At 55.7% G+C, this 17,746-nt stretch overlaps 1 protein-coding gene across 16 annotated transcripts in view; it reads left to right on the top strand.

Moving 5' to 3' along the window:
* The first annotated feature begins 11,723 nt into the window (after nt 1-11,723).
* The window catches only part of CBFA2T3 (CBFA2/RUNX1 partner transcriptional co-repressor 3), a 105,134-nt gene continuing 99,111 nt past the window's right edge, over nt 11,724-17,746 (top strand). For 2 of the 16 annotated variants that reach the window (XM_043526552.1, XM_037878105.2), the window contains exon 1: nt 12,366-13,120. In XM_043526552.1, coding sequence (XP_043382487.1) covers nt 13,030-13,120 — 91 coding nt within the window. In that variant the 5' untranslated portion in view covers nt 12,366-13,029. Of the gene's footprint in view, nt 13,121-17,746 lie in introns of all 16 variants that reach the window. The other 14 variants (XM_037878104.2, XM_037878102.2, XM_043526555.1 and 11 more) reach the window with 13 other exon arrangements.

The following is a 17,746-nucleotide window of genomic DNA, read 5'->3' as shown; positions in this document are numbered from 1 at the left end:
AGCGGATGCTTTGAGCGAGGACCTTGGATTTGAGGGCCTCCTATTTATAGGAGACCGTCCCTGGATAAATATGGATTTGCGTGGGCCTGGATGGCTCACAGGAATGGTGAGAGATATACTGCCCCTTTGCTTCCAGGCTGCTGGTTTGAATCCGTCCCAGCACCGTCCTCCCCTGACGGCCCATGTGCAATGAGCGTGGTGGGTCTCTGTGTTGCCAGGTGTCTACAGCACCAAAGCAATGCCACGTCTGGCAGAGGCATCAAGGAAGCCAAGCCCCCATCCTTGGTGACGGTCTCTCTGCTTTTCCCAGGGGAGTTTGCATGGGATGGTGTACAGCAGAGGTAGGCAACCTATGGCACGCATGCCAAAGGCGGCAAGGGAGCTAATTTTCAGTGGCACTCACACTGCCTGGGTCCTGGCCACCGGTCCGGGGGGCTCTGCATTTTAATTTTAAATGAAGCTTCTTAAACATTTAAAAACCTTGTTTACTTTACATACAACAATAGTTTAGTTCTATATTATAGAAAGAGGCCTTCTAAAAACGTTAACATGTATTACTGGCACGCGAAACCTTAAATTAGCATGAACGAACGAAGACTCGGCACACCGTTTCTGAAAGGTTACCGACCCCCGGGGTATAGGTTAGTCTGGCCTCGGAAGAGCACATGCTTGCAAAATTTTCTTGTTCCCCTGGAGCTGATCACACTGCCCTGTGCTGGCTAGTACGTGAGCACTGAATAACCAATGCAAAGAGCAATGTGTCCACTCACTGTGCAGAGCTGAGCAGAGTCTCCTAGCTGCAAGCACCAGCGCACCGGGGGATCGTTTACTTCACATTTGGCTCGGCTCTGGTCATTCCTGTGAGAGGTAGGAAAAGCCTTTTGGAGCAGCCAGTCCATCTCCCCAGGGGCCAAAGCCTAACCCTTTGTCCAGTCTGGTTTTAAAATCCCCAGCCTGGGCTTCCTCGCTGCCTTGGCTACCGCTCATGGTTACCCTGGTGTTCAGCTGAAATAATTTCAGGCCCTTAGCTCCTGGTCAGACCCCAGCATGCCCCTTCTGTTGACAGGACAGGCCTGATTTTGATCCCAGTAACCACGGTATGAATTAGGAGCAACTCAGTGGAAATGAGGAGTTTGCCCTAGTGAAAATGTGATGGGAATGTGGCCCTGCTCCCCAGCCAGGCAGGCTCCTCTGCGGGATTCTTCGTAAAGCACAAGCACGTTGCTAGAAGGGGCAAGGCTGAGCTCGGGAAGAGCCTGCCTGCAGCCACACCTGTCCATGTGTCTAGGGATACCGCACTTCCGCTGAGTGACGCGGAACTCAGCCCAGGTGGGGCTGCCTCCTTGTCTGTGCACAGGGAGGCTCAAGGGGGCAGAGGCCAATGGATTCACCAGCCATTGCCTCTGCCCAGAGGCTCAGCTGGTGCTCTGCACCCAGGGCAAAACAAAGCCGGCCTGGCCCAAGAACAGCTGAGTTGTAGGGCAGGCTCGGCTCTCCCCCCAGGAGAGGGCTGGATGGGTCACACATTGAATCCCTTCTGCTTGCATGGGCTGTGTTTTCTAGGGAGGCCCTGGCCTTGCGATGCCATGACATTTTACCTCGCCAAGAATGGCCTCGGTTTCTCACCAGCTAGGAGAGGAGAAGCTGGTGCTGGCAGTTCTCCCCAGAACCCCCGCAGATTGCTTGGCATGGTGCTGCTAAGCCAGGCAGGATGGAGAGCCTGCTGCTGAGCTGTGTGAAGCCAAGGGAGTTTTCCCACCGACTTCAGTGGGAGCAGCCCCAGGCCCGAAAGAGGCAGGGAGATGTTCACATTTCGCCTTTGTTTTGTGGCAGCCCCACGTGGCTTATTTGTGGGGTTTTGTCTCCACTTTCCTGAAGTGCTTCGAAAAGGCCCCAGCCCAGGGCTCGGATCACACGAAGGGAAGCAGTTCATTTAACCAGCACAGCCGGCGTATACGTGGAGCGGCTTCTCCAGAGGTCATGGGGCAATACCAACCTGGCGTCACTGTTCAGGAACAGCAAGTGTTTCGGTGCATTCCTCAGCAATCCCAACAGCTACATGCTGGGTGGGGTCCTGGCACCCTTTGAGGCCAAAGTGTGGAGAGAGGTTACTCTGGAGAGGATACAGAAGCAGGAAGGGTACTGGATTTTCCTAAATTAATTTTGGATGCATAGAGTTAACCCCATTGTTATGTCGCTGTCACACATTTGCAAGGGACACAACTGGACGTAGAGGTGAATGCGTGGAGACTTTCCGTACAAAGGCTACACGTGAACAACATGGCAGAAGAAAAAAAATTTGCCCCACACACGCGTTCTAGCTGAGCCCAGCAGCGAAGCTCGCGCTGCGGAGGGAAGGCTGGTCTGGACGGTCGCCATGCACAAAAGACCTGGCTGGCTGGAGAATTAGACGGTCGCATGCTAGTGTAGGTTGGGAGCAGTAGGATTAAGGACACGCCAGGCAGCAGAATTCTCAGAGAAGTTAACTGCCATGCGGTAACCTACATGCAATCTGGCTTATTCCCTCCTCTCTTTCTTTCTTAGAAGGTCTAAGGTCTCCCGAGAACACAGCACCTTTTCCTTCCCCATCCTCTCTATCTGTGCCCCTTGGCCGAACAGAGCTTAAGTAGAGCCAGGCTTCCGATAAGAAGAGAAAGCGCACTGAATGCAGAAACATGAGCAAGGAGAGGGTGGAGCATGCCGGACGGTGAGACTAGAGAGGCACTGCAGACCACTGGAGGAGAATTCCCTCTCCCGCCCTATGCAGCCGTCAGCTCAGTTCTCTGGCTGTTTCCCAAACCAGAATTTAGGAGGAAAAACACATTGTCTGTCTATCAAAGCTGGATCATTCTGGAGGCAGAGCCCAGCCTCCAATGCGTGCAGGATGCACCGACACAGGGCTAGGGGCAAATCTAACCCTCCCTGGATTAGGAGGGCTGGGGGACCTCAGGGTAGGAATGATACCAGAGTCGGTGGGGCAGGGCGGTCTCTCCATTCTGACCTGAGCTGCCGCTAGCGAGACCGCAAGCCGGTCCCAGAGCGCAGGTCCCCCTGGCCAGCTCTGACTTTTCCCTGGGGGACGGGGGGAGCAGAGGATCCCCTCTGACCCCCTCCAGCGATGGAAGCCCAGGACAATTCTTGGAAGTGACATCACCTCCTTCCAAATGGGACTCGCAGCCCGACTTCCTCCCCAGTTACTAGGGTCTGGGCGCCTCGGGTCTGAATGCAAAGGGCAGGCACTGGGCAAAGCCTCACTTCTTTGCCGTGCAGACTGGGGGTCCAGGCAGGCAGCTTGCTCACTGGGCTCCTAACTGGTCCTTGGCACTCGCATTTCCCCGTCAGCGCGTGTGGAGGGGGGCTGACCTTTTCCACACACACCGTTAGCTCCTGGGTTCTCAGTCTTCCGACAACAGGGCCCTTCGATCTGCCCTTGCTTCAGACATCTGCTAATTCCTTCCAGGGCTGTTGTCACTGCTGCCGACTGGCGTCGGCGCCTTCCGTGAACGTGGCATCCTCCCATGCCCAGAACATGCCACTGCTGCAGCCAGCCCCTGCTGTTTGCCAGCTGTAAGGATCACGCCCAACTCCGCTCACTCCAGACCATATGTGCTCATGCTTCTAGACCTCCGGGGCAGGGACTCTAATGTTTGTTTCGCACTGTAGGTGTGAATGCACAAAACAGGCCCGATCCTGCAGCCCCCACTCACGGGCAGTCTCATTGGTTTCAATGGACAGACACTGCCCCGTGCCTTTTGTGACAATTCACAGTCTGGCCCGGCCTGGCCCCACCACAGGAAGTGCAAAGCCGGGTTTGTTCTGAGCACGAGCTCCCATGGGCACACATCACTGCTCGTCCCACCCAGGGCACTTTAGTTCTTCTATCGGATTTAGATTAGAACAGACCCAAAATGCCACCCCAGACACATTAGGGTTTTAGAATAGGGTAGCAAGTGCACCCTCCAGACACCCCCTTTCCCTGGGGGAGGCCTGGCCTGTGGGGGTCCGACCAGTTGGGCTGCACACCCTGTGCAGCCAGACGAAGGGGTAAGGTGTACGTGGCTCACCCACTTCTCCAGGTCTTCAGCGGGAGAGTTTCCCTAGCGCAGCGCCCATGTCTGTGGGCATCAGCAGGTGTAAGGGGGTGGAGTCCAAGACCATCTATCTTACAGCTCCTCTCACAGTGCCTCTTATCCGCCGGCTCCATAGTTACCAGCCAGAGGGGCTCCCTGAGTTACGCTCTAGCCCAGCCCTGGCAGGCAGGGTCTGCGCTCGCCGGACGAGGAACGTGTGGAACCCCGAGCTCAGGGCGCGGCCCAGCTCAGACGGAGTCGCCCACCGGCGCCTGCTCCTGGGACAGGCTAGCAGGATAGACGGGGGGAGCGTTCTCCCCTTGGGAGGTGCATTCCTCCCTGCGGGCTCGTGGGCTGCTCCGATACTACAGCCAGGGGCTCCCTAGCCATGCTGATGAACAGGAACAGGCCTGAGGCGCCTTCTGGGAGCTGCGAAGGAGCCTTCTCGCAGCCCCAGAGGAAGCAGAGATTTCTCCTTCAAATGCCTCCGTTCAAAGCTGGGTGGGTCACCCGCAAAGGGCTGCCGGGGCAAAGGAAACATGCCGAGGGCAGAGCGGGGCAGTCAATGCACATGCCTGCACACCCCCACCTCCATGCGATGGCGGCTCGGTGGCCACCACACAAGGCCTTGGCGTTGCCTCGGCACAATAGAAGCAGAGATACGGCAGCAGCCCCACTCTGCTGCCACAGCCGACAAAGAGGGCGGCTAACACCGCGGCAGGCTGGGACGGGCATGGGGCCAGGTGTACAAAGCAGGACATTTCTTCATTAAAGGGGCATTATCTCCTGGCAGTGCTCCCCGGCTCGGAAAGTCCACGCCGGAGTTTGATGGAAGTCACCGTTTGTTCTCGCTCTCTTTCTGAAAATTGATAATTAACCTTTTGTCCACGTGGCTGTTGTGTTTATTTGGTGCAGGCGGCTGCAGGGCGCTGATATGGAAATCGCAGCCAGCAGGCAGAGCCTCGACTCCCGCACAATCTACAGCCGCTCACAGCCGTTGGACAGAGATAAGCAGGTGCTTATTCACAAGCCCTCCAGCTGGCTGGGAGGGCAGCACTGCCTGATCACTCCAATCTCTGTGAAAAACTACTTGAGGTTACGGTAATGTGATGGAGAGCAGCGATAGGAGAGCGCGCACAGAGCAGACTCCCTCATCCCCCAACTTTCCATCCGTCTGCTGCTCTAGTCCCGTCCCTCTCTTCCACTCTCAATCCTCTTCCCTCTCTTCACACTTCATTCTTCTGTCTTTCCTCTTATCTCCCACTCCATGGCCATGTGATTGACTGATTAATTTAAGACTCGGTCTTTGTATTTCATTTGAACCCTGTGGAGTCTTTCTTCCTTTCTCCATCTCCTTCACTTTTGCCTTCTTCTTTCTCTTGCCTCTCCCCCCCCCCCTTCCTTTCTTGTCTCCCTGTGTCACGGAGTCCCTGAGTGATGCTCTGGAACCGTTCCCCATGAAGCCAGTTGGGACTCTGGGGCAGTTTCCTTTCTGTGAGCAGCCTGTCTGCAGGACACAAAGCTCACCCGGCTTCCACCTTCCTGGGTCTGACCTCGGAGCATTCAGCAGCCTCTGCCCCTCCGTGCGCTTCCCACAGCGAGTCCACCCAGGCACGGTCCTGGGGAAGCCAGAGGGTCCTGCCCCCCAACTTCACAGTCAGACGTGTCTCTCAGCCAGCCAGTAAAACAGAGGTTTATTAGACGACAGGAACATGGTCTAAAACAGAGCTTGCAGGTGCAGAGAACAGGACCCCTCAGCTGGGTCCATTTTGGGGGGCAGTGAGCCAGACAACCACGTCTGCCCTTCACTCCTCGTCCCAGCCAGCCCCAAACTGACACTCTCTCCAGCCCCTCCTCCTCTGGGCTTTGTCCCTTTCCCCATCCAGGAGGGCACCTGATTCCTTTGTTCTCCAACCCTTTAGCTCTCACCTTGCAGGGGGGAAGGGCCCAGGCCATCAGTTGCCAGGAAACAGGGTGTCGGCCATTCTCTGTGTCCAGACCCCTGCACACACCTGCCCTCTAGGGCTCTGCCATGATCATACACCCTTACCCCACCACCTACATACATAAGAACTGCACAGGGGAAACTGAGGCACCCCCACACTATTCAGAGGAAACATTAAGAACAGTCCCACTTCATCACACCCTGGTGCGGTGATTTTTTTAAAGAACGCTGTCATTCACATTCCCCTTTAAGCCCTGATGCCCAAGAAAGGTGCAGTTCTTGTCTCCACAGAAAGGACGGCTTGTGACAGAGGCCGTAGACAGGCGCTTGGGAGATCCAGTTCTAATCCCTGCTCTGACTGATGCTCCCCGAGTCAAGTCACTCGCCCCCCTCCTGTGCATTAGTTCCCTGGGCATAGGGTGACCAGACAGCAAATGTGAAAAATCGGGATGGGAGTGGGAGGTGGGGCGAGGGGCAATAGGAGCCTATATAAGAAAAAGACCCAAAAATCAGGACTGTCCTAGGAACATCTGGTCACCCTACCTGTCATTCCATCTGTCACAGGGCTATGGTGGGGATGCGTTCGTTAGGGTACGCGAGGTCCTCGTATGCCCCAGGGACCATAGAAAAGCCTAGAGATGCTTAGTGCAGTGATTTTTAACCTGTGGTCCACGGAGCCCTGGGGGGCCACAGACCATGTCCAAGATTTCCAAAGGGGTCCGCACCTCCATTCCAAATGTTTAGAGAAATGAAAAGAGGTTGAACCCTACTGGCTTAGCGAACAACACCAGCTGTCACCAAGTCTGCCTGTCTCCCAATGACCTTTCCAGCTTTCCGCTAGCCTTGGGCTGCTATAAACGATAGGCTTTTGGTTTCAAACATGGGAATGAACATCTCCCCTTTTGATGGAAAAAACCACAGACCCCTCTCTGCCCAATTCCCCAGCTGATAGTCTTGTTTTTCTAGAGAAACAGGTGGGAGGCTCTGAGGATATTAACTAGCAAACCAGACCGAGCCTTCATCCTTGTTCCTCTTGGCAGTGCCCACTGGCAGGGGTGGCATGGCGTGAGGCGGGGAGCCTGCAGTCTTCCTGCCCCGTTTCACCTGTTCTGGCTGAAGGGGGTGGGGAAAGGGGAGCAAAGGCGTCTCTTCCTAGGACTGGCACCTTCCACCAATGCTACAGTCATTCCTTTGAAGTCCCTGCCCCGCGGCATGGGGTCCAGCCTCAGCAGCAGGCCCTGTGGGGTGGAAAAGAGTGTGTGCACCTTCCAGAGAACACACCCCTCACTCAGCATCCTGCCAGCTTCACCACCTCCCACAGTTTCTGCCCCTTTGCAAACCGCGTGCCTTCCCCCCCACCCAACCCTGCACTGCACTGAAAGTCACTGCTGCCTCCCCCAGCCCCACCGCTCCCTGCCTCACAGGGCATGCCATCAGGCCTATGCTCTGCGGGGTGTCATTATCTGGGAACAGCTGGGGACGGAGATAACTGGAGCCTCTAAGCTCCTGCTTTCCTACTGGTGGAGCTGCTAGGGAACAGACACAATGCCGCACTGCAACTACGGCTCTTGCTTCCCCGGTGCGGACACAGCCATGCAGGAGAGCTCCCCGTGGCCTGGTGCAAAGCGAGCGCCTGGTGCAGCAGACGTCAGTGCACTGGCTTCCCTTTGCTTTTGTGCTCGAAGCGCCCCTAGGGCTGGGCTGGCGCCTGCCTGAGATTATGGGGCCAGCTTCTGCTCGCAGGGGGCTCGGAATAATCTCCTGCTGCTTGGGACCTGATTCTGCACCTACATTAATCGGTCAAGTGACACCACATGGACACGGCCCTGGGCTCTCCCCACACCCAGCTTCTCCTGCCTGACTGCAACCGTTCCGAGGCACCTAGGAAAAGGAGCAGCCCCAAAATCTGACAGGCGCCAACCCCGGGCAAACTTCCAGCACCAAAGGAAGCCGGCGTGCTGGGGTCCGTTCTGAACCGCCAGCTCTCTCAAGACAAGCAGAGCTGGGGCTAGTCAGCCGGTTGGGGGCGGATGCCAGAGGAAAACCGGCACGGCAGGAGGAAGTGATGCAATAGAGGGCGCTCTTCCTGGGAGCCAGTGCTGACCCAACGGCTCTGTGCCACTGTGGGAATCCTTCAGGGCCACTTTCTGAGCAGATGGGAAAGGAATTCCCTGCCCATTCTTGGTTAAAGATCCCAGGCGCTTTTTGCAAGAGCAGTTATTAGCTCCAGCATGGTCCTTCCATTCCACCTCCCTAAATTCCTCTCATCAGTGCTGCGGGGCAGACAGACACCTCCTGTGTCCCCACCCAGGGGCTGTGTTTTGGGGCTGGGGGAAAGTCACTTTGGAAACATGGCATTATGCTAAAAAACTGAAAGTCTTATAAAGCGCTAAACAGGTTCAAGAGACAGATCAGTTTTATTTCACTCAGTTTCTCATTTATTATTTAGCTCGTTTTTATTATTATCTCACTCATGGATTATTGATGCAGCTTCATTTGATCTGGTTTATTTAACTCAAAGCAGGTTTTCTTTTTAAAGTGTAAAATGACTGCAAGTATCTCAACGTATTTCTCCTTCTCCTTTCAAAAGGCCAATTTCAGAAAACAGGCTAGTTCGCTCTAGCATCTTCCTTACAACGTCTGTTCTGCATAAATCTGCCTGCCTCCGACCAGCCAACCCACACCAGGAGGGAAGAAAGATGCTGATAAAGGAAAGGCCGCACTGACGAGCGAATGCCACAGCCAAGTACAGATAAGCCAACCGTCAAATGCAAAGACAAAACCAATCCCGTGTGAGAAACAAAGCGAATGCCAGCCAGCTGTTTAATGGGGGGTTCTTGTTTCCTTTCACTCTCTTGGTTTGAGTGGCCAGGGGATGTGAGAGTTGGCTCAGCTTCTCCTTTAACCTGATGGGGTTTTCTGCTCAGCAACAAATGTGCACGTTACTCAGACAGAAACCAAGGCTGGGGTGGTGAGGGTCGGGCACTCCCAGCCCAGGATGAGAGGCTAGAATGGCTGCTTCAGGGGGACCTGAAAGCCGAATGTTAAGGGAAAATGAAGTAACATCACTGATGCCTATTAAAGAGCATCTGGGCCAGGGTAGGTGTACGGCAGCTTAGTCTAACTGAGAAAATCCAACCTACTACAGGGGATGGGAGAAATCAGGATGATACAGGAGCTGCAGCTGCTGAGAATGATCCTGCTATGGTCTAGCAAGGAACCCCACCCCCCACGCCCCCCAGACAGACTGGCCTTTACTCACTCTTATCAATCAAAGCATTCCATAGGGGCAAACCCTTGCTGTTCCCCCCCCACACACACACACACACACACCCCGGAGTCTCAAAATCTGATTGCAAATTAATCTGTTTGATTGCAAAACCTGATTGCAAAGGAGCCCATCTGTCACTCTCTGAACCCTGTTCTCGCTGGGGCATCTCCCCTGCTCCCCATCCATGAACCCAGGGCTGGAAGTCCCCCTCCCCCACTCCCCAAAAGCTGAGCTGTCTGCACACACACTGCCCTGTAAGCAGCGATGGTGCTGCCCAAGCTAAAAATAAAAGGGGGAAGAGATGAGACAGCACAGCTGGCTACATTACGAGCCTCCTTTTGTCAGCATGAAGCATTGGACTTAAAGCCTCCCCACTCGGAGCACGGTGGCCACGGTCTCAGCCTGATGCGAGGCCACAAGCCTGCAAGAACCCAGCTACCTGCACAGACAGGCACCAAACACAGGGCTGACCCGGCAGGGGTCTGCTTAGCCCGCGAGGTCGACCGGGCCAGGGCGGTGTCTCCCTCCGTGTTCACAGAGCGCCCAGCACAACCGAGCCCTAACTAATCAGTAACAAAGCCACCCTGCACCTTGCAGGGCGGGACACATGTCGGTCTCTCACCAGGCCATCCGCACTGGCTGCCCCAGCCAGACACTCCAGCCTTCTCAGCCCAGGGACATGGGGACCCATAGTCAGTGAGCAGATGGGACCGTGTCTATGCCCTGCCAGTGCTCACTCAAACCAGAGCCCTCCTGGTCTGGAGGCAGCAGCTTTGTAAGGTGAACATCTCTCTAACCTCCTCATTAGGAGCTGGGTCCAGCTGGCACCTGTTTGCCCAGCAGCCATAGGTGAGGTCGGAGCCCCAAGAGAGCAGCTCTTCTCTGCTATGGGTGTGGCTGTGAAGGGGCAAGGTCTTCCCTGGAGGGGGATTTGTTCTGCGGGCCACCCCACTCCCATTCCTGGATGAGCTATCAGGGGTGTCTTTGGATGGCTTGCGGGGGGGGGGGGGCGGGAAAGGACCCCTCACAAAGGCACCTGGGTCCAGTGCATTAGCCCTCAATAAATGCAGATTCCAGGACTCAAAAATTAGCAAAAGACAGCCCAAGATTGAACCACCAAATGGCACCGTCAAGCTCACCCAGCATTTCCCACCCAGCAGCCAAAGGAGGCATTGGGGGGATGGAGGGGGAAAGAGGGTCGATCTCCTGGATCCTCCAGAAGTGCGACAGTTTAGAGAGACTTGCTGGGCTCTGCACACTTCATACCTTGTACCTGGGGCATGAGTGGCCTGGCACACTGCTGCTTGGCCAGGGGACGGCAGTGCTGGGGAACACGGAGATCCTCTGGATGGGACCAAAGGGCTTTGCCGGGGCTCTCGCCCCCACAGAGGAGGAGCCCCTGTACTCTATTACCCATCTGCTTTGTTTAGTGGTTTTTCAACCGTCAGACCCTTTTCTCTGGCTCTTGGCTCCCCTCCCAGGGGTTTCCCCTCCCCTCCCACAGCGTAACCAGCCGCTGGCCCCACCCTGCCTGCTAGCAGCTCTCACCCCCTTAAAGTTCCCAACTAGAATGAAGCTTGTACCGGGCCCTCAGGGAAGGCAAAGGGGACCCTCCTCCTCACGGAGTAGGGAGCAGAAGGGGAGCTGCAGGCACACGATTCGTGGCCCAGCCAGAAAAGCTAGCCCTAGACGACCCTACGGATTCAATGAACCCAGCAATCTGTGCCCTGAGCCATACTTGGGTGACCCATCCCCCAGACAGACACAGCCAGGCCGATGGAAGATTGCTTCTGCTGACCAAGCTGCCACCCCTAGGAAGGGTCTACACTGCGCTGGACAGCAGCCTCGCTGCACCACTGGATCTGCACCGCTACAGTGTAGACGGGCCTTGCAGTGACCCCGACGTTCCCGCCCATGCTCACGTTTGGTAACACGCAGCCCCACGATGGGAACACCCCTTCCCCTTCTGACAGGGTGTTGGGGGCGGGGGAGTGGAGAAGAATTCCCTGTCCCCCTGGGGATACTGACTGAAGGTATTAACAGGGAGTAGGGCATCGCCCCCCCATCATCCCTGGCTGCACCATTGGGAAGAGCGCCAGGATGCAGATCGGAACTAGCCCATTGTAAACCCCAGGCCTTTGCAAGGCTCCCTCCCACAATCTATCACCGGGAAGTCCCTACGATTTCCCCAGCGGCCACACTCCGTGCACCCCTGCTCAGGCCCCAGGTCCCAGGCTCCAGCTGCCCAAAGCTGCTTGGAGGACGGAGGGCTTGGCTTTTCCCATCGCATTGCTGTGGTCTTTCCCAGCCTCTCGCTCGCAGCCATATTGGAGATGCTGTCGAAAGCAAAAGGCAGGGCTGGGCCAGGAAGCCCAGGGCAGCAGTGTGAAAGTGGAAGCACCATATACACCATCTGCGGGAGCACACGCTCCACAGGTGGCAGGCAGAGACACACCATCTGCTGAGCCATCTTCGGGGAGCGAGCAGTCACGGCTATATTTTTAGGACAGATTTCCTCCCTCCCACCTGCAGACGCCTGTACAGCCTTTCGGCTCTCTCTCTAACAAGTCCTTTCCTTTCCCCAGGGCTTGCACCCCGCGTGTCAGCAGCATCAGGGCAAACAGAAGCCCAGGAGGGTGGAGAAGGCAGGAGCCAAGACACACTAGAGATGGGAGAAGCCAGGACCACTTAAGAAAGTCAGGGGGCTCCAGATTGCAAAGACGTCTGGGGGATTTTTTCCCACTTCTCCAGCTGAGAGATGGGTGAGGTGTAGCGGAGACCTGTAGCTGCGTGAGGGCTGCAGTCCAGAGGGTGCACGACTGAGGCGTGTTGGAGGTGTGCCAGCAGGCCCAGGGCATGGCGCCAGGCCATGGCTGATCATGTCAGTTCTCAGGCCCTCTGGAAGTCCCTCCTACGAGGTAAGTTCAAGACGAGAACAGCCGCAGACACCCACCCGCCCAGCCCGCTGTACGTAGAACCGACGGGCCCAGCACCAAGTTCCTGCTCCCGCCTGCAGTCCCTGACCCCGCCCCGCATGGGAAAACGAGAACTCGTCACACCAGCCTGGCCGCTGCTGCGGCTGCTACTGCGCTGGCCCCGCTCGCGGAGTGGGGAAGTGAAGCCAGCGCGAAGGGGAAGTTGTTGGAAAGTCAGACCGGAATGGGTGACAGGGAAGACAGAGCTGGGCTTGGTCACAGATGGTTCCTGTTGGGGGAAGAACAAGGGTTCAGCTGCCCAGTCCTCCTCCCCTGCTGCATTATCACCAGCAGGCAGCTGTTTGCCTTCCCCTCTCACCATGGGACACAACTCCCCCTCCACAGCCAGGGTTGATGTCACATGAGCACCCAGCACCCCTTGCAAGGCACACTCCAGAGCAGGCTGGACAGCAGTAAGTCAGAGAGACTTGGGGCAGGGTGCCCTAGGGACAGGGAACCAGCAGCCGCTAGCCGGCATTTTCTGTTAAGCAATCAGCAGGAGAGGCCGGAGCTCTCCAGCCTGCCTCTCCTCTCCTGTGGATTTCAAACAGCTCCTCTCCCCTGCAAAGTGGCTGAGAGCATGTGAGAGAGACATTCACCCTCCATAGCCCCTTGACGCAGCTAGCCTTCCTCAGAGAGCTCAGGTAGAGCTTTGGAAGGATCCTCTCCAGCCGTGCTGGCAGCAGAGGGCCTGGCACTGCAGAGGGCATTTCTGGAGCCCACCACCACACAGTTCAGCTGGCACTGCAAGCGACCGGCTGGCCTTTAATGGCTGGAGGCTCTTCCAAGCTGGAAAACCGACCTTCGGCCTCCACTTGCCATGGCGCCTGGGGAAGCAACTCCAGGAGAAGTGGCCAAGGTAAGGACACAAGGTCTCTGGATGGGAGGTGAAACAAGCCAATCCTGGACAGGCAGGTGGTAGCAATTACAGCTGCCAGCCTGTCCGCTTTGTTTACACGCGCAGTGAGGGCTGAGATGTTGACTCACCCCATATATCAAACAGGATTTCAGTGCAGTGGAGCAGCCCATAACTAGCCAGACAGGTGTTCATTGCAGGGAAAGCCCTGGGCACAAACAAGCCCTTGCACTTGCTGGGTGGCAAACACAGATTCGGTGCAAGGGCCCCACAGCAGGTGGGAGAGGCACTTGTTTTCCAAAGGTGGGAGCTTAACGTCAGCTTGACTTGGTGACTAGGCAAAGCCAATGGCACCTCGGACAAACAAACCAGATAGACCGGGGGGCAGAGCCCCGGGGAGCTGCCAGGCTGGTTCATACAGCAGCAGGACTGTCACCTGTCCCAGAGTGTTAGGAGGAGGCAGCCAGGTTGGGAGCAGAGAGATGTTTGACTGTATTTCTGGTCTCCAATCTGTGAGCAACACAGGACAATGGAGGGATTTTGCTACAGAGCTGGAGGAAGGTGCATCCTGAGTTGGCAGTGTCTGCTTTGCAATTAACATTTCCATAATGACTAATCAGGCTCGTTCATGTTTTATTTACAGGTTTTAAATCCTGAATTTACTCGGTGCTTTCTTTAATTATCAGGTCACTTGCTCATGTGTAATCCTGAATCTTGTTTTATTTTTCACTCTAATTCCCCAGTAGCAATTCTGGGCCAGATTCTGAGCTCACTTACCCCAGAGAGGCTCGCTGGCTCCAAAGTCACCCTGGCGTAATGGAGATCAAGATCTGGCCCCGCCTGCACCAGTCCCTGCGGTGCGTGGGTATCATTGTGGCTATCAGTGCTCCTAATGAGCTGTCAATTACTGCTCCATGTCCCGGATAGGGCTCAGAGGGGCTGCAGGAGCTGGAGTTAAAGCCGTGCCCTTGTGGATCCATCTAGTCTCCATAATGCATTTTCCCCAGACACCCTCCTTCCTAGAGTTGCTACAGTGTTGACAATGTTCTGCTCGGGGAGGCAGTGGAGATGGGAAGGAAACAGGGCAGCCCAGCACGGGGATAGCACCGCATGGTCGTGCGGGGATCCGAGGCCTGAGTGGCAAGCAAGTGGGGTCAGTGGGGCAAAGGGAGCCACGTGGTTGGGCTCTGGAGGGAAATGCTCCTACCGCTCCCAGCCAGCAGGAGGGTCTCCACCCTGCAGAGCTTTCGAGGATGCTGGGGGGAGCCCATAGAAAGGCCCTGCCGTCCCCGCAAGCAAAGGGAGGAAGGGTGCAGGGCTTCATGAGGTCCAGCCCACTAACCCAGTGCACATGTAAGTGTAGGAGCTGCTGGGCCCATCCCAAGTGACTCCAGAGGGTTAGAATCATGGAGCTGTAGGGCTGGAAGGACCGCGAGAACTCATCTCGTCCAGTGGTGTGCAGGGCCAAGTACACCCAGACTGTCCTTGACTGGGGTTTGTCCCACCTGTTCTTACAATCCTCCAAGGACAGGGATTCCACAGCCTCCCTCACCCTCCCTGTTCCAGTGTCTCACTTCCCTGGGCGTTAGGAAGCTTTTTCTAATATCTCACCTCAGTCTCCCATGCGGCAGATTAAGCCCATCACATCTCCTACCTTCAGTGGCCATGGAGAACAGTTAACCCTGTCCTCTTTAGAGCAGCCCTTCACCGATTTGAGGACTGTTATCAGGTCCCTGCTCAGTCTTTCCTCAGAACTAAACATACCCAGGGTTTTTTTAGAAACGCTGAGCTAGGAGGAATGGTTAAACCTTTTCTCATTTCTCTTCTGGACTCTCCCCCATTTGTCCACATCTTTGCTCAAGTGGGGCGCCCAGAACTGGACACAGGACTCCAGCTGAGGCCTCCCCAGTGCCAAGTAGAGTGGGACCATCACCTCCCCTGTCTTACATACAACATGCCTGGTAATACACCCCAGAACGATAGTAGCCTTTGTTGCAACAGCATCATGGTTTTGACTCATAGTCCACGTGTGACCCACTCTCACCCCCAAATCCTTTTCAGCAGCTCTGCTGCCTTGCCTGTTATTCCCCAGCCGGTAGCTGTGCATTTGAATTGGGGGCCTGTCCCTGGTGCTGCGTGTCTGCACCAGCACCTGGCAGCATGATTTTAAAGGTGAATACACACGAGGAACCAGGCTGCCTAGAAGCCAGGGGATCCCTGACACACACGGTTAGAGAGTGTTCCGGAGACACAGCTCCCAGCCTCCACCCCAGTGCTGCCCAAAGGCCTGCTCCCACAGTCAGGTAGGGCTCAGCACCGCTCAGGATTAGGTCCTGAGGCACGTGGGGACACACCCTATGAGGCTTCCCACATCACCGTACAGCCCTGCAGAGAACCACACCAGGTAACATGGGCAGAGCGGTTCTGTCCCAGTAAAACGGCAGTGCGTCAGAGAATCCAAGCTGGAGTGACGCCCAGCGGCAAGACCTCAGCAGATCACACGGTTCGTACCTACGAGCTGCTGCTGCAGGAAATATCTTGACCCTTTCTCTGTGGATGCCACCCCAGAAGCAGGCCTGTGCACCCTATGGCCTGCCCCCCAACTAGCGTGGGCAGGAGCTGGGCATGCCCATGGAGGGCAGCAAGAACATTTCATTGTGTACAACACTTTCCATCCTCAGAGGGCTAGAAAACATTTCCTAGCTCATCCTCGCAGCCCTCTGGGAGCGAGGCAGGCACCATCAGCCCCAGGTTTCAGAGAGGCGCAGTGACTTAGCCAGGGCCACAGAGAGTCTGTGTCAAAGGCAGGATGAGAACTCAGGAGACCCCTGGCTCCCAGTCCTGTGTTCTCACCTCACCACTCCTAAGAGCAGAGCTGGCAGGAGTGGGCTGTAGCTCACGAAAGCTGATGCTCAAATAAATTTATTAGTCTCTAAGGTGCCACAAGTCCTCCTTTTCTTTTTGCTGTTCTTAGTAAGTCACTTTTGGAATCATGAGCATCTGTGGGTTTTATTTACTAGCCTAAGGATACTGGGTCTCTGCTTTCTTTTCAATATTCTTCTCTGAGACCCATAAAGTTGATCAACCGAAAACTTAAAAACTCAACTGGGATCGCATACAAACTGGACTTACTCTTTCCCCAGCAGCAGATGGATTTTCCCAGCCGCAGTCATAGGCACCAGCAACCCATATACAGTGGCACTTTCAGGGCAGCCCTATAAGAGGAGGAACAAAAGGGGAAGTTAACCAGACCGGCTGATGCTGTTTCGGGGATTTGGACATTGGCTGTCTTAGAGGCAGTTTGGCTGGTTCCCCTTTAAAGTGTGGACTCTCCAGCTTTTGCCCTGGCATTCAGAGCAGCCCAGCAACAGGGTCTGTTTTTCAGGCAGAAATAATCCAGCAGCTGAGCTGATTTACAAGGTAAATAGGAGCAGCCGGAGACCCTGTCTCCACCAGCCTTCTCTTGTTAAGGTCCCCCAGCAGTACGAGCCCACCACAGCTCTGGCAAGGGCAAGAAGCTGTAGCTTGACTTGTAACCACTCCAGGGACATGTAACCACTACATCATCATCTTAACCCTGGCTCCGAGCAGGGTTAAGAAACACGGGGCTCAGAGGGCTGGCGGCCGGCCTGCACTAGGGCTCCCCTCCCCTCGTTCTTACCAGGGGAGTGCGGAAGGGAAATTGCTGTGAAGAAATCATGCTGCAGACACAGCATGAAGGTCCAGCAGCTGCACCTGAAACCGGCTGCGTGTAGCAGAGATTCACCTGGCTATCGGGGGAGCAATGCTGCCCTTGAGAGCAGACTGTACAGCGCAGGCATCTCTGACCCAAGTCAGCCCCAGCACCAGGGTTTCTTTGACAAGTAACATGGGAGAGTGAGGGGAAGAGATCTCCCCCTTCCAGCTGGGAGAGGCTTACAGCAGGTCTTATTGGCTGGCCAGAAAGCCTCCATCATACCCAGGCCCACTCCAGGTGGATATCAATGCAGAGAGCAAAACTTCGCCACTACACCTGGTCACCCATCACACCCCCACACTGGGTAAGGGGGGAGAAAGCCGTACCTTTGCCCTTAGTCCTCTCAGCGGAGTGGAGAGTGAATAATAGCACAGCTGTGGGCGTTTGGGGCAACCATAACTCTCACACACACACAAGAACACCCACAGGTGCCCTCCCAGCTGATGCTCTCTCTAGTTTAAAGCCCTCAGCCAGTGGCCCATAAACACTACAGCTCCCCAGGAATGTCAGAGGATGCCGGCCCTGGGGAACTAGCTGTTTTATGGAGTTCCCCGAGTTTCCTCGGAGAGCCTGCCTGGGCCAGCAGGCCCCAATTCCATCTCCTTACTCCACCCAGTGCAGCTGTGGGAGACAGGGGTCAGGGTTAACTCTTTGTTTGCTGGGATTAACAGGGGCCAGGAGTTAACCTTTTGCCTGCTGGGATTAACAGGGCCCAGGGATTAACCCTTTGTTTGCTGGGATTAACAGCAGCCAGGAATTAACCCTTTGCCTTCTGGGATTAACAGGGCCCAGGGATTAACCCTTTGTTTGCTGGGATTAACAGCAGCCAGGAATTAACCCTTTGCCTTCTGGGATTAACAGGGCCCAGGGATTAACCCTTTGCTTGCTGGGAT

Source organism: Chelonia mydas, chromosome 12 (assembly GCF_015237465.2).
Source record: "Chelonia mydas isolate rCheMyd1 chromosome 12, rCheMyd1.pri.v2, whole genome shotgun sequence".
Taxonomy (NCBI): Eukaryota; Metazoa; Chordata; order Testudines; family Cheloniidae; genus Chelonia; species Chelonia mydas.
The sequence above is the reverse complement of the archived record's forward strand: the minus strand, read 5'-3'. Positions and strand labels throughout refer to the sequence as shown.